This window comes from Festucalex cinctus, chromosome 13 (genome assembly GCF_051991245.1).
Source record: "Festucalex cinctus isolate MCC-2025b chromosome 13, RoL_Fcin_1.0, whole genome shotgun sequence".
NCBI lineage: Eukaryota > Metazoa > Chordata > Actinopteri > Syngnathiformes > Syngnathidae > Festucalex > Festucalex cinctus.
This window is the reverse complement of record NC_135423.1, coordinates 25,167,203-25,191,951: the sequence shown is the minus strand read 5'-3', so window position 1 is coordinate 25,191,951 and position 24,749 is coordinate 25,167,203. Positions and strand designations below refer to the sequence as shown.

General features: G+C 40.1%; 3 protein-coding genes across 4 annotated transcripts; 2 read left to right on the top strand and 1 right to left on the bottom strand.

The window, feature by feature from the left end:
• The first annotated feature begins 3,008 nt into the window (after positions 1–3,008).
• LOC144033824 (TLC domain-containing protein 3A-like) lies at positions 3,009–7,389 on the top strand. Of its 2 annotated transcripts, XM_077542162.1 has the most exons (5): positions 3,015–3,951; positions 4,407–4,490; positions 6,277–6,496; positions 6,554–6,649; positions 6,856–7,389. In XM_077542162.1, the coding sequence occupies exons 1-5, from the start codon at positions 3,767–3,769 to the stop codon at positions 7,117–7,119; spliced, it is 849 nt and encodes a 282-aa protein (XP_077398288.1). In that variant the 5' UTR covers positions 3,015–3,766; the 3' UTR covers positions 7,120–7,389. The 2 variants fall into 2 exon arrangements, with proteins under 2 accessions (XP_077398287.1, XP_077398288.1); XM_077542161.1 differs by having other exon boundaries at positions 3,009–3,951; positions 6,277–6,649.
• Positions 7,390–8,540: 1,151 nt separating this feature from the next.
• On the top strand, positions 8,541–13,808 carry LOC144033355 (ceramide synthase-like). Its single transcript, XM_077541399.1, has 5 exons — positions 8,541–8,804; positions 9,781–9,864; positions 9,959–10,175; positions 10,254–10,349; positions 11,150–13,808. Exons 1-5 carry the CDS (start codon positions 8,683–8,685, stop codon positions 11,405–11,407), a joined length of 777 nt encoding a protein of 258 aa, XP_077397525.1. The 5' UTR covers positions 8,541–8,682; the 3' UTR covers positions 11,408–13,808.
• Positions 13,809–13,873: 65 nt separating this feature from the next.
• Positions 13,874–24,688, bottom strand: gemin4 (gem (nuclear organelle) associated protein 4). Its single transcript, XM_077541398.1, has 6 exons — positions 24,459–24,688; positions 21,193–23,178; positions 20,942–21,104; positions 17,029–17,299; positions 16,273–16,956; positions 13,874–14,215 (listed from the first exon to the last, which is right to left on the bottom strand). Exons 1-6 carry the CDS (start codon positions 24,472–24,474, stop codon positions 14,003–14,005), a joined length of 3,333 nt encoding a protein of 1,110 aa, XP_077397524.1. The 5' UTR covers positions 24,475–24,688; the 3' UTR covers positions 13,874–14,002.
• Positions 24,689–24,749: the final 61 nt, after the last annotated feature.

Here is a 24,749-nt window from a genome sequence, read left to right as displayed (position 1 = left end):
TCTCGGATTCAGGAGGAGCAGTGTGGTTTTCGTCCTGGCCGTGGAACAGTGGACCAGCTCTACACCCTCCGCAGGATCCTCGAGGGTGCGTGGGAGTTCGCTCAACCAGTCCACATATGTTTTGTGGATTTGGAGAAGGCGTTCGACCGTGTCCCTCGGGGAGTTCTGTGGGGGGTGCTTCGGGAGTACGGGGTGCCGGGCCCCTTGATACGGGCTGTTCGGTCCCTGTACGACCGTTGCCAGAGTTTGGTCCGCATTGCCGGCAGTAAGTCGGATTCGTTTCCGGTGAGGGTTGGACTCCGCCAAGGTTGCCCTTTGTCACCGATTCTGTTCATAACTTTTATGGACAGAATTTCTAGGCGCAGCCGAGGCGTGGAGGGGTTCCGGTTTGGTGGCCTCAACATTGCATCTCTGCTCTTTGCAGATGATGTGGTGCTGTTGGCTTCATCAGGCCGGGGCCTTCAGCTCTCACTGGAGCGGTTCGCAGCCGAGTGTGAAGCGGCTGGGATGAGGATCAGCACCTCCAAATCCGAGACCATGGTCCTCAGTCGGAAAAGGGTGGAGTGTCGTCTTCAGGTCGGGGATGAGATCCTGCCCCAAGTGGAGGAGTTCAAGTATCTTGGGGTCTTGTTCACGAGTGAGGGTGGGATGGAGCGGGAGATCGACAGGCGGATCGGTGCAGCGTCTGCAGTGATGCGGACTCTGTATCGGTCCGTCGTGGTGAAGAAAGAGCTGAGCCAAAAGGCAAAGCTCTCGATTTACCGGTCGATCTACGTTCCAACCCTCACCTATGGTCACGAGCTGTGGGTCGTGACCGAAAGAACGAGATCCCGGATACAAGCGGCCGAAATGAGCTTCCTCCGCAGGGTGTCCGGGCTCTCCCTTAGAGATAGGGTGAGAAGCTCGGTCATCCGGGAGGGACTCAGAGTCGAGCCGCTGCTCCTCCGCGTTGAGAGGAGCCAGCTGAGGTGGCTCGGGCATCTGGTTCGGATGCCTCCTGGACGCCTCCCTGGGGAGGTGTTCCGGGCATGTCCCACTGGCGGGAGGCCCCGGGGACGACCCAGGACACGCTGGAGAGACTATGTCTCTCGGCTGGCCTGGGAACGCCTCGGGATCCCGCCGGAGGAGCTGGTTGAAGTGGCTGGGGAGAGGGAAGTCTGGGTTTCCCTCCTGAAGCTGCTGCCCCCGCGACCCGACCCCGGATAAGCGGAAGAAGATGGATGGATGGATGGAGGATATTCAAATTTTTTTATGAGCACCACCTGTATGTTTTGCATCAATAGCTACAACATCAAGAAATTTGATTTCATTTACTCGTTCAATTTTAATTGAGTCAACAGTGATTTTGACTGTTTGATTTAACTAGTGCCAAAAATTCTAAACTTTGTTTTCTCTAGGGTGAAAGATAATTTGTGTCAAAGCAGTTTTTAATAGGTTTAACACGTTTTCCACAGTACTCAGAAGCTGTTCGAGATTTAGCTTTTGCCTCTGCATGACTAGCATCCAAACCAGGCGGATTGTTACAGTCGACAAACGGCATTTCGTCACATTTTGAAATCAAAACAATCCTCACAAATGAGCTTCCTTTCACCGAGTTGACCGCCATTTTGATTTGTGACTTAAACTCGAAATCGTCAATTAGCCAATCGAATTTGCATCATAACTTTATTAGCCTTTTTTCTTTTTCTTTTTTACGATACTGATTGTAGGGGAGGAATGCTAATAGTTCACTGATTCAGCTGAGCGAGCTGTCTTCACACTGGTGTGTAGGCCAAACACCACTTGAGGCCGACTCAGAACAAGGTTCCAAATGATACTCCACACAAAGGTTGACTTTCTTTGATTTACTCCAAATTAATTGATTCAATTCAGTTCAAGTGGTACAGTATTTCTTCCATCTTCTTTGCTGCCTATATGTACGGCTTTCAACAGGCGGTGAAAGAGGGGTTGAGATATCCTCTTCTTTAACATGTGGATGTGCAGCTGCTCTCTGAACACTGTTACTTGGTGGTGGTGATGGTGGAAGGTCAACCAGTGCCAACTCGTCCATCGCTGAACTCGACCACACAGGTGGAGCAGGCCAGTCATCCTCTTCGGGGCCGTCAGCCGCAGCCAATGGTGGGGACTGTACAATCTCTGGTCTGCAGACAGGAGAAGATCGGCTTGTAAAGTTGTGAAAAGCATCTACTAGTTGCTTCATATCGGCCCGCAGAGCTCTCATGTCTATGAGTTCTGATGCCAAGTGCCGCTGTGTCTCTTGTAGGAGGTGTCTCTCATGACGGATGTCCTCCAATTCAGATCTTATGTCCTCTTGTGGGTGACAGGGCTGCATCGGATGAAGTGGAGTAGAGTGAACAGGGGACATCTTCCGTTCTGGTGTCAGCAGGGAGACAAGCAGATCCTCTTGGGGGTGCTGCTCCTTGCCATAGCACCTGTCCGTCTCTTGGAGATTAGTGTTCCGCCGCTGCATGTGGCTTGGTAGGGAAAAATCATACGCTGAGGTGAGGGTGGTCATCCTGGCCCGATCCTCCAGGTGAGGGACCTCTTCGTCCTCTCTGTACCTCCATATGCTGCGGTCCTGAAAATCCACTTCATAATCCTCATAGCGGGCAGGGGGACGAATCTGTCGTCGGGGACGTGCATCATAATCTTCATGCTCTGAGTATTGATCCATCTTGATGTAAACACAGCTCATCCGTCTCGAAGGACCTTCAATGTAGGGGAGGAATGCTAATAGTTCACTGATTCAGGTGAGCGAGCTGTCTTCACACCGGTGTGTTGGCCAAACACCACTTGAGGCCGACTCAGACCAAGGTTCCAAATGATACTCCATACAAGGGTTGACTTTCTTTGATTTACTCCAAATTAATTGATTCAATTCAGTTCAAGTGGTACAGTATTTCTTCCATCTTCATATATATGTTATTCGTTTAGTGTCTGTATGGGTGTGTGTGTGTGTGTGTGTGTGTGTGTGTGTGTGTGTGTGTGTGTGTGTGTGTGTGTGTGTGTGTGTGTGTGTGTGTGTGTGTGTGTGTGTGTGTGTGTGCGAGTGTGAGAGAGAGTGTGGGTGTGGTTTCCAGTCATCGACGCACACCACTGGACCAACTCACGACACAGCACACACGCGAGCGCCAGACTTTCCTGCTATCGCTGCTGGCGAAGACTGACTGGGTAATCGGCCACACGCAAGAGCGCGAGGAAAGCTATGTCACGTGAATTTACCCTCCAATGAATAGAGATGACAAATTATGCAAATTAGGATTAGTCTCCGTTACGAGGTTAACAACGTTGAACATATCAGACCCAAGGAATAGACTACATTGTAGCCTTTTCTACACTGATAGCTGTTTGTTTGCGTGCCATTGCTTGTATTACTATGTGTTCCAATTAAATAAAATGATAAAACAGTGGGGGAAAAGAAAGGCTGTTCTGCTAGTCCGTCTCCAGTGACTGCCGAGCAGTAAATACATAAATAAGTGGAAACTACTAATAATTATTTGAAATATTTTCAATGTAAACTTGAAATCTGTCAAAACAACGTATGTATGTGTATGTATGTATGTATGTATGTATGTATGTATGTATGTATGTATGTACGTACATGTAGATACTGAATGTGTTTGAGGACTGTGTATTTCGCGTTCTGAATTTCATACTAGTTTCGGGTAAAAAAAAAAAGAAAAAAAAAAAGGTACATCCAATATGGCGGACAAGCTGACGTATAACAACAACAAGTTTACCTGTTCAAGGCGGCTTTAGCACATTGATGATTCTGATCCAGCGTCCACGAACTAAAAGCTGTAGAACGACAAGAAAGGCGCATAACATCATGTTAACCGCCTGGGCAAGTGGCGCCGTGGTGTTTCCTGGTCTCTTCTACGGGCTGGGGAAATTACTCAAGTTCAAGTTCAGACACTGGGACGACGCAGACGTAGTGACCGTCAGCGAAAGGTTGGTAGTTGTTGTAAGTTCATTCAAGCAGGTGCTGTACTCGAAGCCGCTTCCTGGTGCTTCAATGTAAAACAAAACGAAAAGCTTCAATCGTTTCTCTTATTATGAGAGCGATTGATTATATAATATAGGTTAAAAGTGCTTGTCAGTTTATAGTTTGTGAAATAATACTTCCTATTTTACAAGAGTCATCGGACACAAATTGTACGCACCGTAGTCTATCACATTACTAGTGCCTAATAACACAGTAATTAATGAAGTCTTATGGTAAATATTGGTATGAAAAACACTTAAAGACTATAGTCATTTTTTTAAATGCGGCGTGCACTAGCGTGTCTTCCTGTACCACGTGAAAACGCACAACGCAAACTATTTCACTACGCGCCGTTCGTAAAGTTGACTTGTAGACCCCAGCTTGTATCGGCCAAACTTAAATATACATTTGTGTTTTTCAGGCTGGTTTCTGCCATCCACGCTAGCATATCTACTGCAACTGGAATCACAGTGGTTTCATCTTGTAAGAATGTCATCACTGACAGGTAATTTCAGGTAATAAGAGATGAGTGGAGCAGTGGAACCTTCACAGTCAAACAACCTTTATATGTTGAATAAAAACATTATAACCATGAAATAATAATGGCTTTTGAGCAATGCAAGTGGGGGAAAAAAGTAAAACATTTTTTGTTTTGTTTTTTTTTTGTTTGTTTTTTTTTGGGGGGGGGGGGTGAGAGAAAGAGAGATTGGTTATAAATATAAAGATATGCAATGTAAAAAGGAAAATACATTGCAGTTTATAAATTGCAATTACATTGTAGTTTATTTAATGACAAATTCAAAACCAACTAAATCCTTTACAAAAAGGTGGTACAACCTCCCCTTTGTATTCAAGTTAAACAAGTAGCCTTCTGGTTGAACCTGCTTCCCTGGCTATTTAAAAAAAAAAAAAAAAACAGCGCAGTTGTATTTCAAAAAAGGCTTTTGCGATTTCTGTAATGCTTAATGTATTTATTTTGTTTACTATTTCCCCAAAATTTAAACTGCATGTCTGCTTCACAGTTATGTGGAATTTGCATATGTGGCTTTTTTTCTGACTTCTTCCAACTAAATGTTAATTTCGTCAACGAAAACTAAACAAATATAATTTCGTCAACAAAACTAGATTAGACTAGACTAAAACCTACAATAACTGGGACTAAATCAGTATGCATTTTTGTCAACTAATGCATACGAGACGAAAATGTTCACTGATAATAATCTGTGAATATTTTAGTTCATGAACAAAAACGAGACGAAAAATATGATTTTGTAAAATCTTGTCTCTGCTAATCTGTCATGTGACACCCCTTTTCAAATCTGCAGCTAGTGATGCAGCATACACAAACACATGGGACAGACAGCAGATGGATTCACGGTGAATGATTAAAAAAAAAAAAAAAAAAAAAAAAAAGAAGTAAATTATAGTCATAATGCAACATTAATCTAACGGTTATAATGTTCTTAATCCAACCAGTAACTAATGCTGGCTAATTTACTATCTTAGCATGGCGCCATAGTAGCCACGTGTTGATATACTACTGTACTGTTGTGTGTCATGTTGTTTTTCATCAAATAAATGAGAGAAAATTTAACGTGATATAATTTTAGACCTGAAATGTTCAACATAATCTGCTTAAAAAAGAAAGAAAGATAAATAAATAAATGACTAAATAAATAAATGAATGAAGGGGTTAAATGATTGTCCGGACTAAAATGAGACTAAAATGTTGACAGTTTTTGCTTACTAAATCTAGACAAATAAAATTATTATATCATCATTATTATTATAGTTTTCTTGACTAAAATAAAGACTAAAATGCCAGATTTATAGTTCACTAAAAATGGACTAAATAAAAACGGGATGAGTTTGAATAACTATGATAAAACCTGACAAGCATGATTGAAATTGGACTAAAACTGAGACTAAATTTGAAAATGTCGGATAAAATTAACACTACTTCCAACATTCCACAAAAACACGTTACGTCAATTGAAGACTAAATTGCCCATAGGTGGGAATGTGAACGCACAGGAATGACTGAACTGAGATTCAAACCTTGAACCTCAGGAAATATTTTCTTGACATTAGAGCAACCAGCATCAGGATTGTGTGGCTTATAGAAGGTTCCACTGCGCACAAGATTTGAGTTTATAAATGAATGTGTTCATATTTTCTACATGGAAATAAAAAGCAATTGACAGAACAAAAGACCCTCTTCAAAATTACATGTATTAGTTTCCTATGTCAGTTGTATTCTTCTGCTCACAAATTATTCTCCCCCTACACAGTCACTGGCTGGTCAATGAGTTTGTCTTGTTTGGCTCGTCGTATATGCTGACCGACCTGTTTGCCATGTACCTGAGCCATTACCACATTAAGAGGCTCCGATGTGCAAGCAATCTGCACAACCGCCACTCTCAGCAAACAATGAAGGCTTTCCTCGCCAAAGACTGGTTGCTTGTCCTCCATCACTTGGCACTGATTCTGGTTTTCATGCCCATCGTTTTGGTAAGAATTTACTGCCTCGCTTTGTCTGTCATGAACACTCATGTTGCTTCGTATCAGTTTTACAGAAGAGGACTAGGTGATTTCTTCCTCGGGTGCTTTTTCATCACGGAATTCAGCACACCTTTTCTGTGTTTTGGGAAGATTCTCATACAGGTACGCAGCACACCATCGACTTTAGGCTTTGTTCACAATAAGCAGTTTGGATGATGCTTCAAAAGATGGATGATGTGATTTTACCGATATATTAATTCCAATCTTGTGACACCTGGCCTTTCCAACTTTTTCTTTCTGTGCTGATGACATCATCACCGATTTTTATTTGCCTCTGACTTACTGTTCGTCTCCTGTCTGGGATCCAGCTGGGCCTTGACAACAGCAGGCTGCACAGAATCAACGGCATGTTAGTGCTCTTGACGTTCTTCACGTGTCGGATCCTGATCTTCCCCTTCATGTACTGGATGTACGCGCGGCAAGTTAACATTCCACTGCACCGAGTCGCCTTCCATCTGCCGTGGCACTGCAACGCAGGCAACCTGACCATCTTCGCACCCCAGGTCTACTGGTTTTACCTCCTGCTGAAGAAAGCCAAGCGACTGTATGATAAACAAAGGAAAGTAAATTAACTAAAAAAAAAACACAACGTAAAGTTGTTAGACGCACAATGGGGTGTAAGTGCAGCTATTCTTAATTTTTTTTTTAATAAATAAACAAAAATAATTTAAATTTAAAATACACTGTTTACAACTCAGGCATTAACTAAATTACATTACTGTACGCCTTTATAAGCACTGCTAGTCTGCCTTTCTGTTACAGCCAGCACAGTGCACTTTTATGGAAAAAATGAATGTAATAGTTTTTTTTTTAAGTTTAATAAAAAGAAAGAAAGAAATGTATTCAAGGTTGTTTTGATTCTATGTGTGTGTGTGTGTGGGTGTGTGTGTGGGTGTGGGTGTGTGTGTGGGTGTGTGTGTGGGTGTGTGGGGGGGGGGGGGGGGGGGGGGGGGGGGGGGGGGGGGGGGGGGTTCTTATTTTTTATCAGAAGTTGAACAAATCAGCCAGTGGCTGCTTTCGGGTATGTAAACAAAACAAAGTAAATTTTGCAACTTCAAGCTGCAGTATCGCATTTGGTCACATGGTGGCAGCACAATGCCATGCTAAACCAACTCCTTTCATTACTCAGTTCACAATGTTAGCAAAACTATGGGAACGCCGATTCTATGTCTATCGAAATATAAAATTAAACTTAAGGAAGCTTTAATATCAAAGAGATATGGCGTTGCAGAAGCTTGACTGACTGTATTTACAGACTTTCATATGTGTACTGCGATGGAATTATTTTTTCTAAAGTCACAATTCAGTTACGTTAAGATGTGTTTGAGGCTATATATAGCATTGGTAGTATATTTTTGTTATTAAGATGTTATTATTCTTAGGTGATGTCCACTCCTTGATAAGCACGTTCACGTGTTGTATTTATTTTAATTTTTTTACTGCCATATTTGTATTTTTTAAGCTTGTGTAAAATAACAAACAACCCAAAAAAAAACAAGCTAGCTACCTCTTAAACAAAACAAAAAAAAGTGTGTTAACGTGATATTTTTCTTCTTCAGCACAAGCACTTTTTATGCACCACATTTTATGTTTAAAAAAAAAAAAAAAAAAAAAAAAAAGGGGGGGGGGACTATTTGATATACAGTCAGATACGTTTATTTATGACACGTTATCAAATGGCATTACTAAGAGTAAATTTACTTTAGATGGATGTTTTGTGACTGACAAAGCTGTGATTTACACAGGTTGTGGTGATAACATGTCCTATTTTTAAACATGTTCCCACACTAGGTAGGTAGCAATTAAACACGCTTATCCATATATATATATATATATATATATATATATATATATATATATATATATATATATATATATATATATATATATATATATATATATATATATATATATATATATATATATATATATATATATATATACACACACACGTTATCCAATGCTTTTATTATGAAAGCACGTCATATGCCACAAACTGCCTCTCACACGTCACATCCGTTCGTCCACTCGGTTGAGCAACGTTGTTACCAAACCATAACAGCGAGTGTTTTGTTATTTTGCAATTAAGTGATATCTTATTTTATTCGGCTATACCTGCGACGACATCGACCATCATGCTTAAAACGTTGGCTTGTGGAGTTGCGACGTTTGCTGGATTTTACGTCGGCTTCAGAAAAGTACTCAGGTGGACCTTCACGCACTGGAGCGACGCAGATGTGTTGATCGTCAGCGAAAGGTAAGTCAGTCATCATTATCATTTGTGCAATTAACAAGCTCATGCGCCGCTTAATTCAACACTTTAAAGTGTTATTAAAGTCGATTTTATGCGTGCACTCTGCTCATGTTGGGCTGAGTTTACTTGAGGCAAACTGAGGGCGCATTAGTAGTTTGCTGCTGTTGTCCTTTGATTGGCTGCCAACAGCTACGGCTCACCCTTTCGGGTAGGGTGGGGACAGTCGTTGTTTATTTTTATATATTTTTTTCTACAATAACAGCTGGAAAACTACACACCATATGTGTCTAGGAAACATACATAAAACTGGCAAATGTCGAACTACTGATTGAACTTATAAAAAATGTACTTAACATAAGTAAAAATGATTTCTTTTCTGTCTATTATGCCGTTGTGATCATTTGGTACAACCAGAACAAAATCACACAAAATAGATTCCTTCTTTTGTTAACTTAGATCAGGGGTTTCCAGACCTAATCTTTCATGTTTTAGACATTTCCTCTCCTCCAACACACCTAATTCAAATGATCAGCTCATCAGCAACATAAAATCTCTGTAGAAGCCTAATAACGATCTTTTGAATCAGGTGTGTTGGAGGAAAGAAAACAGCTAAAACATGCAGGATAAGGAATCCTCGAGTACCAGAGTTGGGCAACCGTGATTTACATAGTACAGTTAAGTAGTCATAGTGACAAGAAGACAAAAATAAATAAATCACCATATGTGGGCTCGTATACAATTAAAACAATGTGATGCCATAACTTTGCTGACGTTATAGGAACACAAATGCAGCGCAAAACAAGCAGCACGATGGTAGACTGGTTAGCAGGACGTCTGCCTCCTCAGTTCAGAGGTTGAGGGTTCGATTCCGGGCTCCAGCCTCCCTGTGTGGAGTTTACATGCTTTCCCTGTATCTGCATGAATTTTCAACCACTAATAAAGTTGCATTAAAATTGCATCCTGTTGTTGCTGTTTTCAGGCTCATTGATGTTCTCCACGCTTCCTTGGCTACCACAACGGGAGTCATCACGGCGATATCCTGCAAGCATGTCATGACGGACAGGTCATTTTAAGATTTGAGCTTTGATAATCTTCAATCGCAATGGGACCTTTATAGTGAAATCCATCTTACCAATATTTTTTCTTACGGTTCACAGTCACTGGGTGCTCAGCGAGTTTCTGGTGTTTGGATATCCGTATTCGGCCATCGACCTGTACGCCTCGTATATAAGCCACTACCATACGCACAGGCTGAGAGGCAACAGCATGTACAACAAGCACTCTCTGTTGACACTGAAGGCTTTCCTCTCCCGCTATTGGTTGACAGTGCTTCATCACCTGGCAGTTCTCGGTATCCTCCTCCCCGTTGGCATTGTAAGAATTGAGTCTGCTGAAATGAGATTGTAAAACGTGAGACAGCTTTAGTCATCCTCATACGCGCGTGTCTTTCAGTTCTACAGGAGAGGACTGGGTGACTTTTTCATCGGCTGTTTGTTCATCACGGAACTCAGCGTCGCTTTTACTGCCATTTCAAAAATCATCGTCCAGGTACGTGACTATGGAGGACAAAAACTGTCAAAATTCAAAATAAATAAATAAATGACTAAAAGTGAAAATAAAAATGAACATAACAAAATTATATATATATATATATATATATTTATATAAAATTTTTTTTTTATTTCCATTCATTTTTATTTTTAATATAATTTTAAATTTGTATTTTTTTCATATTCGTTTTTATTTTCACTTTTAGTCATATATTTATTTGTTTGTTTATTTATTTATTTATGTATTTATTTTTTTAATTTTGGCAGTTTTGTTTTGGTCCGTACTGCCAAGTCGAATTGTTATTCAAATAAGGGGGCGGTCCTAAGCATGTCTTGGGTTGGACTCCACCGTTGCAAACTGCCTGTCATTGGTCGAGTGAGCAGCTCGGTGAACAAGGAAGTCTCGCCTTGCAATGGACGACCGCCCCCTTATTTGAATAACATTTTGATTTGGCAATATGGACCAAAACTGCCAAAAGTAAAAGTAAATACATGACAAAATAAATGACTACACAAATAAATAAATTACTAAAAGTGAATATAAAAAAATATAATTCAAAAATTATATTCAATGTATATATTTACGTATTTTGTTCTTTTTATTTCCATTTATATTTATTTTTGTGGATATAATTTTCTCATTTTATTTTTTATATCTGTTTTATTTTCACTTTTAGTCCTTTATTTATTTAGAATTTTGGCAGTTGTGGTCCTCTATACATGACTCACCAACATCGTCAGGGCTGGACTAAAACTAGATTGGACGCTTGAACGCAACCTCTTCCGTCTCGTTTCCAGGTGGGCCTGGAGAACTCCAGGCTGCACAAAATCAGCAGCGTCTTGGTTCTCATCACATTCATCATGTGTCGGATCCTGATCTTCCCCTACATGTATTGGAAGTACGGCCACGATTTTGGCATTCCGCTGCACAAAGTGCCCTCTCACCTGCCTTGGCACTGTAACGTCGGTAACCTGGCGATCCTTCTGCCTCAGCTCTACTGGTTTTACCTCCAGCTGAAGAAGGTCCAGCGAGTGTTCAGACATAAGAACGACTAACCCAAAACCTTTCGGGTGGAATTGGGCATTCACAGTGAGCATTAGTTTACCTGTAAATGTGTTCATTTCATTTCATGTTATGAACCACTTATCCTAATCCTCAAATGAGTCCCTATAAAGTGAAACTAAATGTCTTGCATACAAAAAGCATTAACAGCCTTGCTAAGTTTGAATGATTAAAAAAAAAAAGAATCGCCACATATAAAATAAGGTCATGCTGTTGTAGATGCTGTGTGCATGTCTGCTGAATGTGCGTAAACCAGTCCAGGCATCTGTCAATCAAATATAATATATACATGCATGTTTGAGCCATGAAATATTTCCACTAAAAAGCCTCTGGTGGCTGAACGATATTTCATCAAAACAATTCATTCAAACAATTTCAGTTAATGTACATTTTCAGCAATTACATATCTACAAACATGTATGATGTGTTTAGAAGCAAATCTTTAAAGGGATACTGGTTGGCAGTCAAAGTTAATATTTTTTCTATAATACAATTTTTTTTAAAAACACTTTTTGCAACTTGCTGTCAACTGAAAATGACGTCACAATTTGCTCAGGTAATGACCAATCACAGCTCACCTTGTGAATGTCACATGACCAAACCAGAAAACAAGTGAGCTGTCATTACATGAGCACGTAATATTTTTAGTCAACAAGTGGCCAAATTAGTTTTTAAAAGTATTAATTGTAACGTGAAAAATGAAAATATCAAATTATAAACAAAACATTAAAGCAGCTATATGGAAGATTTAAAATTTCAAATCTCTACTGCCACCTGTGGCCGAAAACAAACTGCACGCTCGTACACGCTGCGCGCACTCGTACGTGCACGACCTCAATACTGAAGACTGGGCTCTTCATATCCAATTAAACGATGTTTTCAGAGGTCAGAAGTTTTATAATGTTATACAAAGCTGGCTACTTCACAGAATGAGACTTTCGATCCCCACTAAACAATTGATGTCCACGGGACGTGCAGATCATATTGCTTTAGTCGGTCGAAGTCCAGTCCTGTGCTGTAGGCTACTCCAAAACGATGTGCAAATTACGTCAATTAATTGGACCACATTCCGATGATAATATGCAGTTACATATTGTAGTCACCCCGCTCGACAGACGTCAACCTGATTCTCGTCATTATTAGTGTGTCGCCCCCAGGCTAGCGTCATTGTGCATTAGCCGAAAGGTGGGCTGTCATTTATGGAAATTGACGATTGTGAAAAACATATAGACCCATTCACTACTTAGTGTGATATGGCCGTGAATGTTATCACCATTCAGTAGTACCGTTCACATTTCGTTAGCATAATGTAGCTACAATAGGCTGTTTTCACGGAGGAAAATAAGGCAACATTTAGCCTGATTGAAACGCCGCGGAATGGAACGTCTGTTCTTCATAAAGTCATTCTGTTCTATTACATTCAACTTTGCCGCCCCTTTCACGCTAAATGTGACCGTCCACCTCACTTTCACCCCAATAGTTACGACCGAGAAGTGATCGATCTTGAGGTTATTGGTATTTGAAAACAACACATTTTTTTTCTAAATGTCAAGATACTCGCTTCTTATCTTTTGGAGTAGAAAGAAAGCCAGCTGTGAATCACTTTTCTAATCCAAGTCCGATCTCAACTCTCTCCACCGCTGAAATGTCAAACCAATGTTCACTCTCGTTCTTGCCCGGCGTCGGTCACTATCAAGTTTAGATTTTTTTTTTTTTTTTCGTGGCACTTGACATTGTTTTCATTTTTTTTTTTTTTTAAGCAGCCTTCCGCGGAGTAACAGCGGGTGTCTGGGGCAGCGAAAATCTGTAAGTTCCGTCTTCGCGCGACAGGAAACAACTGACGAGGACGCGCATGACGTCACATCCCGCAGACAGGGCAGGAAATTCGAAGGATTCGGACCGGACGCTTCCTAAATAATATTGGCCAGAGGCTTGTAGGAGTACCCATTGTGAACAGCTAAGATGTTGATCTACTAATTAGAATATGTTTCAGTCATAAATGGTCAAATAAAAAGGCTATTGTAAAGATATTTTTTGGGGAAATCCTCCATATAGTAGCTTTAACTTTTTATTGCTATAATAGGCTAAATAAGTGAAGTATCCCTTTCAATTATTTTCCATTAGATGGCCAAAAGTGCAATTAACCTGTGTATCAACCTGCTGTCACTTATACAGCAGAATTGTTGTGGCTTCCTATGATTATTATCACATTTGTGTCCAGGTGAACAGGCCCGCATTTGCACATGAAGTGAATTCGCGAGTCAAATGACACAAGAGCCTCCATTATTTCAACATTCATACTTTTTGTGACATGCTTTTGTTGGGTGGTGGATTTCGCCTTGTGTGACGTGTGCCATGGCTCATTAATGACTGTAATAAAAATGCATGATGGGATTCTTATGCGTGAATTTTGTACTTTATATTTTTTAGCTCATATGTTGCAATAAAACACAAAAACACAATATTTATGATTTGCATTTAATTCACCCAAACTCAAAATTTATGCCTTTCGTTTCACCCCCAAAAGAAAAAGCATCATAAGTCGAACTACGGTATGTAAAACTGATCCAAAAAAGGTGGCAAGGGCATCATAATGCCAGTTGAGCTATCTTCTGCTGTAGGACAGATTTAATCTCCTTGTTGTCCAGGTTGTCTGTGATGGTGCAGAAAAAGTGTTTGGTGTTTTCGCTCTCCAGTGGGCTGCTGCTGTCAGGGAACGTGCCCACGATGGCCTGGTAATGACTGAGGATCTCCAGGCTGGACAGGAAGAGCGGTTCATTCTGGCCTCCTGGCATCATCACCTTGCAACAAAATGAAAGCCGTCAATCTATATTGCGAGTCAGTGAGAAAAACAAAGAATTCGCTGCAGTAAAGAACATTGAACCCTTGCATACTCACAGTTCGGCATTCCAAAAATTTGCTGATTAGTGCGTTTTATTTTGGGAACCTATGTGTTAACTCACCTATTTGTTGTTTTTATGCTGAGGGTAAAAACAAGCCCGATATAAAATATTGCTTAGTAATTTGGTAAAAAGTACAGTGATACCTCGGCTCACGAACGCTTCAGCTCACGAACTTTTCGCCTCACGAACATTAAATTCGCGAAAATTTAGTCTCGGCTGACGAACTACTTTTCGGCGGACGAACCAAACCACGCGGTCGAACAGCACCACGGTGGCGGCCACAAGAAGCTGACGCACGCTCACGGCGTCCCAGTTCGTCACCCCCTTTCTTTTGGTGCGGACGCGGTTTGTGTTTGATAGACATTTTGAGTGTACTTTTGCTATTATGGGACCGAAAAAGACCCCACCACAGGCTAGTGTTAAGCCTAATGCTTACCAGCGAGGGACGGCGATTCGGCGGCGCGTTTGCATTGTAGTCAATGGAGTTCGCGCCACTAAAAAAAGCGAAAGTGCCATCACGTACCTCAAAAAAGGAGAAAATCGTGCCACGGCTGTTTAGTCCCAGGAAAGAGGTGAAAGTAGTTGACGGTGCTCACTTGTTGACTCGCTAAAGTGCTCCACTTCCTTGTCACCAAGGGACACACCACCTCCGCTCCGGTGAGCACGAAAGTGCGAACGAGCGACAACCGTTCCATAAACACTCTACGCGGTGAAACGCTCGCGAATTAAGTAAGTCTACCATTGCTACTATCCTTAAGAACTACCATCACAAAGTAAAATAAAACGACTTTATTATACAGTACAATTTACTTCTTTAATTACAATACAATACAATAAAAAAATTATAAAAATAAATAATAAAAATAAGGTATATTTTTGTGTAGTTTTAAGGCTTATTTAGTAGAAAATTATGTTTTATAGGGACCTGGGAACGGACTATTCTCATTTTAATGGTTTCTTATGGGAAATAAATGTTCGGAAGAAGAACTTTTCGGTTTACACACACTCTCTGGGAACCAATTAAGTTCGTAAACCGAGGTATCACTGTATATCAAACCGAGAGGTGCACTATTTAATAGGGGGGGTGGGGGTGCTTTGCCGCCATCTTGTGGCATCTTTAGGCAATGTTTTTGTATTTACTAAAATAACGCAAATTTTCAACAATAATCTAATGTATTTGTATTAGGACTCTGCAAATAATCAAAATAAAATTTCAATGATTATACTCCACAATTACAAAATCAGCATAATCATTAAAAAAAAATTTGAGTTGTTTAAATGTATACATTTGCACCTTTATTAAATTTTAAAATAATTTAATAAATTTTGTTTCATTCAAAAGGTACTTGCATTATCATAGTGTTCCAAAGAATTTTGATTTATCTTAATATTTTTAACACTTAAAGGGATACTTGATTTTCTGCTGCAATATGTTATTTTGTCCAGAATGAATTTGACAACTTCATTATTTTTCATGTGCAATACCTTAAAATACTAATTTTTTCACTTGCTGTTGACTGAAGATGACATCACCTGTGCTGAGGAAGTATGTAACGACCAATCATGACTCAGTTTGTTGACCAAACCCATAAAACAGGTGAGCCATGATTGGTTGTTACCTACTTCTTCAGCACAGGTGATGTCATCTCCAGTCAACAAGTAGGGAAAAAAAAAAAAAAAAGTTTAAGTTTATTAATTGTACAAGAAATCAGATAATCATAAAGAAATTTGATAATCAAGTTATCAAATTAATTGTGGACAAAAATATAAACTTTTAAACTGCTGAACATGGCTCGATGACTCAAGTATCCCTTTAAACATTTTCTTGTTTCGTACCAAAACATAAAAGATCGTCTTAATTGTGATTTCACTTATTACCATAATAACTGTGATGAATATTTTCTTCATAATTGAGCAGCCCTAATTGGTACATCACCGACGTGAATGCTTCTTACCTGGACGTGTTGAACATGACAGAAGATCTGACTGAGAACGAAAAGGACCTCCTGACTGGGAACTTGCTCGACATCCTGCGCACCTTCTCGGAAATACTTCAAACAGTCCTGGGACATTTTGACTGCTGCGCAGGATACGTCGGAGACATTCGGTGGCGCGTCCTGTACTTGAGGCGAGATCGTCAGAGCGGCCGATGCGGGTAGGGCTAATTTGGCCCTCAGCGAGTTCATTACCTCCTTCACCGCGTGGGCATATAATCTGGCAACGTGAGCCCAGCCGTCTCCCGTCAGCCAATCAGAACAGCTGGATCCGCAGAGCAGCTGCAGGACTCGGAGCATGAGGACCGACAGGCAGAGTTCATAGGAAAACGTCCTCAAATCCAGAAGGGGCAGGAATTCCACGTACTCCAGCGAGAACGGCACATGGAGGCGACGGGAGGTGATCAGCTCCTTCAAGGCTCCGAGCAACCTGCCCCATTGGGGGACGGAGCACCACGGCATGGTCTGGGCTAGCGCCACCAGCAGGCCTTTGCTGAACATGCTGACGTGCTCTGACTGGCGCTGGTCCAGAGCCAGACGAGACAACATGGTAGACCGAAGGGCGTCGGACAACGCGCAGCACTCCATCCACGCCAAAAGGCCCGTACCATGTCCGTACTGGGGCAGGTTCAGACCCGACCAATCCTAAAGATGATGGAAAGATGAAGTTCATTTGGTTGCCGAGTGGCACGTCATCACTTCCAAAAGAAGTCCCACCTGCTCAGGAAGATCACACACTGCCAAGAGAGACGAGGGAACTTCGTTTTTGAAGTGTCCACCCCACACGGGTTTCAAGTGGAAGTAAACCGTCCAGTCCAGTCCCTTCATCTTATCGCGGAGCCAGAAGAGCGCTCTGGACCAGCGACTTGGGGCGGCTTCCACCTGGGCGCTGACCACCTGTGCCAGGGTGACCAGCACTGAGGTCAGCAGCTCTTTGCTTTCCATGGACCAACGGTGGACAGCACCCTCGGGTGCTTGATCCCAACACCTTGCAAGAGACAAACAGTCAGCAATAAGACAAGAGTCAACTCGGTAGGGCTGTGCAATTAAGCAAAATTCAATTACAATTTCAATTATTACACTACACAATTACAAAATCAGCATAATCCTTAAAAAAAAAAAAAAAAAAGATTATTAATACTAATTTTTGAGTTGTTTAAATTTATAAAATTGCCACTTATTTAAATTTTAAAATAACTAATTTAATTAATTTTATTTTACCCAAAAGGAGCTTGCATAATTAGTGTTTCAAAGAATTTTTTTGTCTCAATATTTTTTATATTTAAACAATTGTTTGTACCAAAAAAATTGTCCTAATGCACAGTACACATGCTGCACTCCAACGTTTTGCCAACATAAATAATTAAATAAATAACTACAGAAATAAATATATATATATATATATATATATATATATATATATATATATATATATATATATATATATATATATATATATATATATATATATATATATATATACACACACACATTAGGGGTGTGAATTGCCTAGTACCTGACGATTCGATTCGTATCACGATTCACAGGTCACGATTCGATTCGATACCGATTAATCCCGATACGAATTTATAAGTCGATTGTTGCGATTTTTTTTCATTCAAATTTAGAAAATACTAATCAGCAAGCTTGTAGAGTGTAAGATTTATATGAAAATGTATTATTTATTTATCTGAAATTTCAGTCTTATAGAGGTTGTAATCTGTTTCATGTTTGAACAGCATTAAAATAAAATATTAAGGCTTAATGTTCCGTTCATATAACATTCTTCCATGCTCAAGGTGTGAATCCTAACCCGAAGTCAGACGTTTTGTTGAATATTTTTCCATTAAAAATGGAAGTTTAAAAATCGATTCACACACACACAAAAAAAAAAAAAAAAAAAAAAAAAAAAAAAAAAGGCAATGATGATAAGACGTTGAATCGGTAAGACTACCGAATAAATAATTCTGAGCTCTTAAAAAAAAAAAAAAAAAAAAAAAAAAACAATCGATTTTTTTTATTGAATCGATTCGAGAATCGCGCGATGTAGTATCGCGATGTATCGCCGAATCGATTTTTTTAACACCCCTAATATATATATATATATATATATATATATATATATATATATATATATATATATATAAAATAAATGTACAATAAATAAATAAATATAATTGTAAATTATATTATTATGAATTCTGTTTGGTCCAAAAGGAACTTACATAATTATAGTGTTTCTATTTTTTGTTTTTAAATTGATCTTAGTATTTTTAAATGGGAAAACATTTTCTAGTTTTGTACCAAAAAATAATCGTGATTTCAATTATTGCCAAAATAATCGTGATTATTATTTTTTCCCTAATTGAGCAGCCGTTACAACTAGGCGTTTCAGAGTCACTTCATGGTGATAGTCCATGTCGGTAAGCAACTCAGAAGACGAAACCTCATAAGACACAATTTGGTAAATCTCATATTTTTCAAAAATGTACATTTTTGGTCAGTCCACATGTGTGGCTGTCATTTTTACAAATTATTGACCAATTAAAAGTGCTGACAATAGCTTGTTCTCTTTGACGATGCAATGTTACTGTTTGAAAAAAAAATATGCTGTTTTGGGGGTCTCCTGAATAGTGACTATTTTGGAGGTACAAAGTTTAGGGCCGACACCAATTATACACCTTTCATGTGACCAAAAATTTACATATTGCCACAGTCCTAAAATAATGGCTTGATATTTTATTAGTTTTTCTCCAGAAAGCACGAAAACTAAACCAAATACTGACTACCGTATTTTCCGCACTATAAGGCACACCTAAAAGCCTTCAATTTTTCAAAAGCTGACCATGCGCCTTATAATCCAGTGTGCCTTATATATGGATCAATATTGAGCCGCAGCAGGTCTCGTTGTCAAGACGCTATCGGTGACCCTGCACAATCGGTGACGCGCATGCGCAGAAGATCCCGCCATCTTGGATCTCTAGCTAATACTAATACTTTACCTCAGAGAAAATAATAAAACAGCTGTTTATTCATTTTGGGAGTGAATGGAGTTGTCAGAAAGCTGGTTTGTAATTATTACTAAAGTTTGACTGACCTATCTGACTGTTTTGTTGACATTCCCTATAGCGCAGTACCATCTAATGGATGCATAACGTAACCCCACCCTCTACTGTAGCGCCTTATATATGCAAAAAGTTTTAAAATATGTAATTCATTGAAGGTGTCCTTATAATGCCTTATAATGCGGTGCGCCTTATAATGTGGTGCGCCTTATATATGGAAAAAGTTTTACAATATGTCATTCATTGAAAGTGCGCCTTATAATGCGGTGCGCCTTATAGTGCGGAAAATACGGTATATTAATTAATTATTATATTATTGTAATATAGTATAATATATAAAAAACAATTTGTCAAAAATTAAATATGCCATTACTTTAGCAAGGTAAAAATATTTAAATAATGTAATTTTATACAGGAACATCTTAAGAAATTGTGAATGTATTATTTTAGTAGTTCAATTCAAAAAGTGAAACTCATTTAGAATAACTGCAGAGAGTGAAATACACGATTTTTCCTTTACAGTATGTTGCATGTGCCCCACTCGACTAAACACAGCATTCTGATTAATATTGCATTTGTGGAATATGGATTAAGCAGCAAAATCCATCAATTTTTATCCATCTCAGGCGGCCATTTTGCCACTTGCAGTCAATTAAAAATGACATCACAGTTGCTCAGGACCAATCACAGGGCAGCTTCAGAAATTAGGTGAGCTGTAATTGGTCGTTACCCGAGTCCTGAGCAACTGTGATGTAATTTTTAATTAATTGCAAGTGACAAAATGGCCGCCTCCTGAGATGGATAAAAAGGGGTGGATTTTGCTGTACTATTCATATAAAAAAAAAAACACAGTATTAGTGAGTATACCATGGCTAGTAAGGCTGCATGAACATATTATTGTCGAGAAAATTCCTCTGCTTTAAAAACAAAACATTTTGTTAACTACCAGTATAGCTAACAAAAACCCACAATTTGCAATCAAAAGATATTAGACCATTACATAAGAACCAATGAAAATGACTTAAATTTGGTATTGTTATTTTCTTATTTATTTATGCATTTATTTATTGTTTATATAATTATATATTTTCATTTTGTTTTACTTATTAGAATTATTATTAATAATAATTTTAATTAGTTTGGAATTGGCCTATATTTCTAACCTTTAATTTAGTCTGTTTTATTTTATTTTTTTTAACCTTCATCTGCATCTTTTTTACAATTCTATTCTATCTACTTCTCCAAGTACAGTATTGTATTTCAAGATGCGTGCTGTATTTTCCCATTTATTTGATTTTTTCTTTGTTGCTAATATCCTATGTCTGAACTTACTGTCACCACATCTAGTGCTACCCAACTAATATGGTTACCTGACAATTTTAATGTAATATTTGCACTTAATGTTGTCCGCTTGTGTGCCTATTACTTGACCTTGTTTTATTTTTTTTCTGTTAGATTTTTAAGTGAGGTAGACGGTCTGTAACAACATTAAAATTGTAACAATTGTTCTGAGGACCCCTAGTATAGTATGTACTAATAATTAAGTCACTAGTCATGTGATCAACCTGAGGGCCTGGTCGTGCATCTGAGCCAAGACGAAGAGCAAAGGAAAGGGTGAGCAATCCAGCAGCCAGTGGGTTGAGGACGAGGTGGCCACTTCCTGAGCATCCACACATAAGGCAGCATGGAGCAGTTGCAGGCTTAAAGTGAGATCAACAGAGTTGTTGCCTGAAGGGAATATAAAGCATATAATGAATTGGACATCTGGCATAGGAAAAATAGAAAACAAATGAAAGATTAAATGCAATACACTGACCTGCGAGGGTGAGGTTAGGCAGAACGAAAGTGTTGACGAGCTCCTGAGGTGACAGAAGGACTTCTTTTTCTCCTTCACCTGTCGCCACTGGCAGCATCAACAGAGCCACAAACTTGACGAACTGTTCCTTTTCATTATCTGAGAGTGCTTTGCTGCTTACGACTTCCTGTAGACACCTGCAGAGCAACCGTGTTGGATTTCGTCTCCCGTCGCGTTCGTCTTTGTTTTCCGTCCAACATGCCAGTCCGGGCAACTGCTTCAGGATGTTGCTCATGAGAGCGAACGCCCCTTTATTGACGACGGCAGAATGGCAGCAGGATCTCAAAGTCGCCTCGGGGTTCTGGAAGGCAACTCTGGCGACCAAAGACACCGCCGTGCTGAGGTTGCCGTCCGCCGTCGGAGCCCCGCCTCCTCCCTGGATGATGCAATTGAAAGCCATGTTGAGCTCCTGCTCAAAGCTGGCAACCAGAGCGGAGCTGCCCGAGCATCCGAAGAAGCCCTTGCTGGATGATTTAAGGACAGCAGCCAAAGTTTTATTTTTGTCTTCCAAGGAGAGGGCGGTGAAGACGGCCGTGACAACTTTGAGCAGCCTCCTGCCCCGGCTCACAGCCAAGTTCTCGCCGTGGAGTTGACTTGTGAGGGTGGAGACCAGTTGGGTGAGCGCGTCGCACCACTGGAAGGCCGCTTGGTTCTTTTCAAGGCACTCCAGCCACTGCTCATCACAGGCCACCCAGCTCTTCTCGCTAGCAAACAACACGGCGACGTCGTCAAAGTCCTGCAGCCGGTGACTGATGATGGTCACGGCAACACTCATACGAACCTCAGACAAACTCTCTACAACGGGGAAAGCCATTTCTGCCAGTAAACGGCAGAGCTTATTCTTCGCAGCTTCTTCTTCTCCTGTCATGTTGACTTGTTTGAGAGTTGCCAGCATTCTGAGGACACTTTGCTGTAGTTTGAAAGCGGCGTAGCTGACAGGGGAGCTGCTACACACTTTCAGCAAGTCGCGGTTTTGCCACAAATGGGTGAGCTCTGACACACTTTTTAAGGCTTCACGAAGACTCAGTCTGCTGGCCTGAAACTGGGATGGACTGGAAGAGGCTCTGAGGTCTCGCTGAGCCTCCTGTATAAGCTCCAAACTCAGCTTGTCACCGTTCTTCTCTCTAATGCTCATGGCTTTAGATAGAAACTCCACCTTGTCTTCGATTGGAAGTACAACTGAATGATCCATGAGAAAAGTTGTGTAAAGAGCGTCAAGACAATTTGAGAGCGCATTGAAGCAGTGCTCCGGTTTAGATATGACATCTTTCATATCTGTGAGCGTGTTAAGGAGAATGTCTAGGACGTCAGTGTTGTCCGATAACACTGATGAATCCAGTTTCAGCCTCTTGGAAGCGTGATGAGTCAAACTAGCAGGCTGAGGAGTAAGACGAGCAAACTGGTTTGCAAACAAAATTTCAATACTTTCCTGTCCCTCTGCGAACTGCAGATCTCTGTCTTTCCACAGTTGCCACCACAACTCAAGAAAAAAGTGGACGTCATCGTCCCCCACAGGGTTGCTCTTCAAATGCTCCGACAACCGCTCCAGCTCAGAACACATTTGATGCAGCGGAAGACACAGTAGAACATGAGCAAATATGTCTACAGCTGACAAGGATTTGAGCAACTCTATCAGGAGAGTGTAGTTGACTTCTGGGAGGGAGTTCTGCATAAGGAAAAACGGGCTCTCCTTCCATGCCTCTTCCACATCCTCTCCATGTTCCTTGCTCAACAACTTCAACCACACAGCACAAACTAATTGTTTCCTCCAGGAGGTAGCCTTGCTTTTGAGATGGCCGACAACAGCCTCCTCGCCACAGATTTCCCTCACGGCGGCCAGGACTGGATCGCACACCTTGGGCCAGTCACATTTCTGGAGGGAGCTCAGGGATGATGGAAGACACAACTTTTCAGCCAGGAGGAAAGATCCCTGAAGAATGGCCCAGTCTGAAAGAAAAATGACAGAAATTCAGGTATTACTGCTATAAAGGCTCCTCAAATTCTTAAACGAATTACGAGTTTTAAAAGAAAGGTAAGGGCGGCACGGTAGTCGAGTGGTTAGCACGTCCGCTTCTCAGTTCTGAGGTCTCCGGTTCGAGTCCAGGCTCGGACCTTCCTGGGTGGAGTTTGCATGTTCTCCCCGTGCCCGCGTGGGTCTTCTCCGGGTACTCCGGTCTCCTCCCACATTTCCAAAGACATGCATGGCAGGTTAATTGGGCGCTCCAAATTGTCCCTAGGTGTGCGTGTATATATACATACATACATACATACATACATACATATATATATATATATATATATATATATATATATATATATATATATATATATATATATATATATATTAGGGCTGCACAATATATCGAAAAAATATCGATATCGCGATATTGGCCCTTGCAATATGCATATCGCAAAGGCATGCAATAAGTTTTATATGGAATTTTATGCTTTTTATATGAATTTGACCAGTCAGATGCTAACTAAAATGTGCATCTCCATTCAATAGTTGAAAATTATCAAGACATAATTACAATTAATTAACTAAGATTACATTAAGGTTGCTTATTTTGCCACATGAAAAATGTTTTTCTTTCATTAGGTAATATAAATGAAATTTCTTTAGGTACATGTTAAATATCGCAATAATATCGATATCGCTATATTCAGCAAGTATATCGCATATCGCATGTTTTTCCAATATCGTGCAGCCCTAATATATATATATATATAAAACTGAGAAACGCAGATCCACTTATATACAGTTATATCCGATTACAAATACAAACGTGCTTCGAGAAAATTTGCTTTTGTAGTGCAAGATTGATCTACAGGCAACAATTTACATGATAAAAAAAATAATTTTGTGTGTTCTCCTAGCAATACTGAGACAATAAATGGCACTAAAGTGTGACATCAGTCACTCCTCCTCTCTGCAAAAACATAAATATTAATAATTTCAGGTTTTCCGCCATGTTAGAAAGTAAAAAGTGTTCTTTGCATTGATACAAGTGCCATGCATCAAATTGTACGTGTGTAGACAGCAGACAGTACGAGCACTGCATTACTAGAGGCCAAATTTTTTTCAGTGCATACAAGAGAAATGACCAAACGGTAAATATCTTTAGTTTTGTGCTTAAGTACATTTACTTGTGTTGCTTTAAACACAATTTGTCTGAATATATTAAATAAGTCAATGTAGATCTTCGTGACAAAATAGTCAACTTTACCTTTATCCATGATCATGTAGGTTGTTGAACGTGGCGTCAGTAAGTATTACTATCATTTGAAGCCAAAATGTGTCAGAACCGAACTGTAGTTAATTCCCTATCACACAAATGTATCATTACTGTGATCATCGCAGAGAACACGCAAATGGTCAAAATGTCAAGATTTCAAGCATGCGGGGAAAAAAGAAACTTCCGCTGTCTCCAGACAACGAGGCCAGACAAGGAGCGATTTCAGGTGCTGGCACTTGCCTACAGCGCTACCGTATGACTTATTTGAGTATTACAACAAGG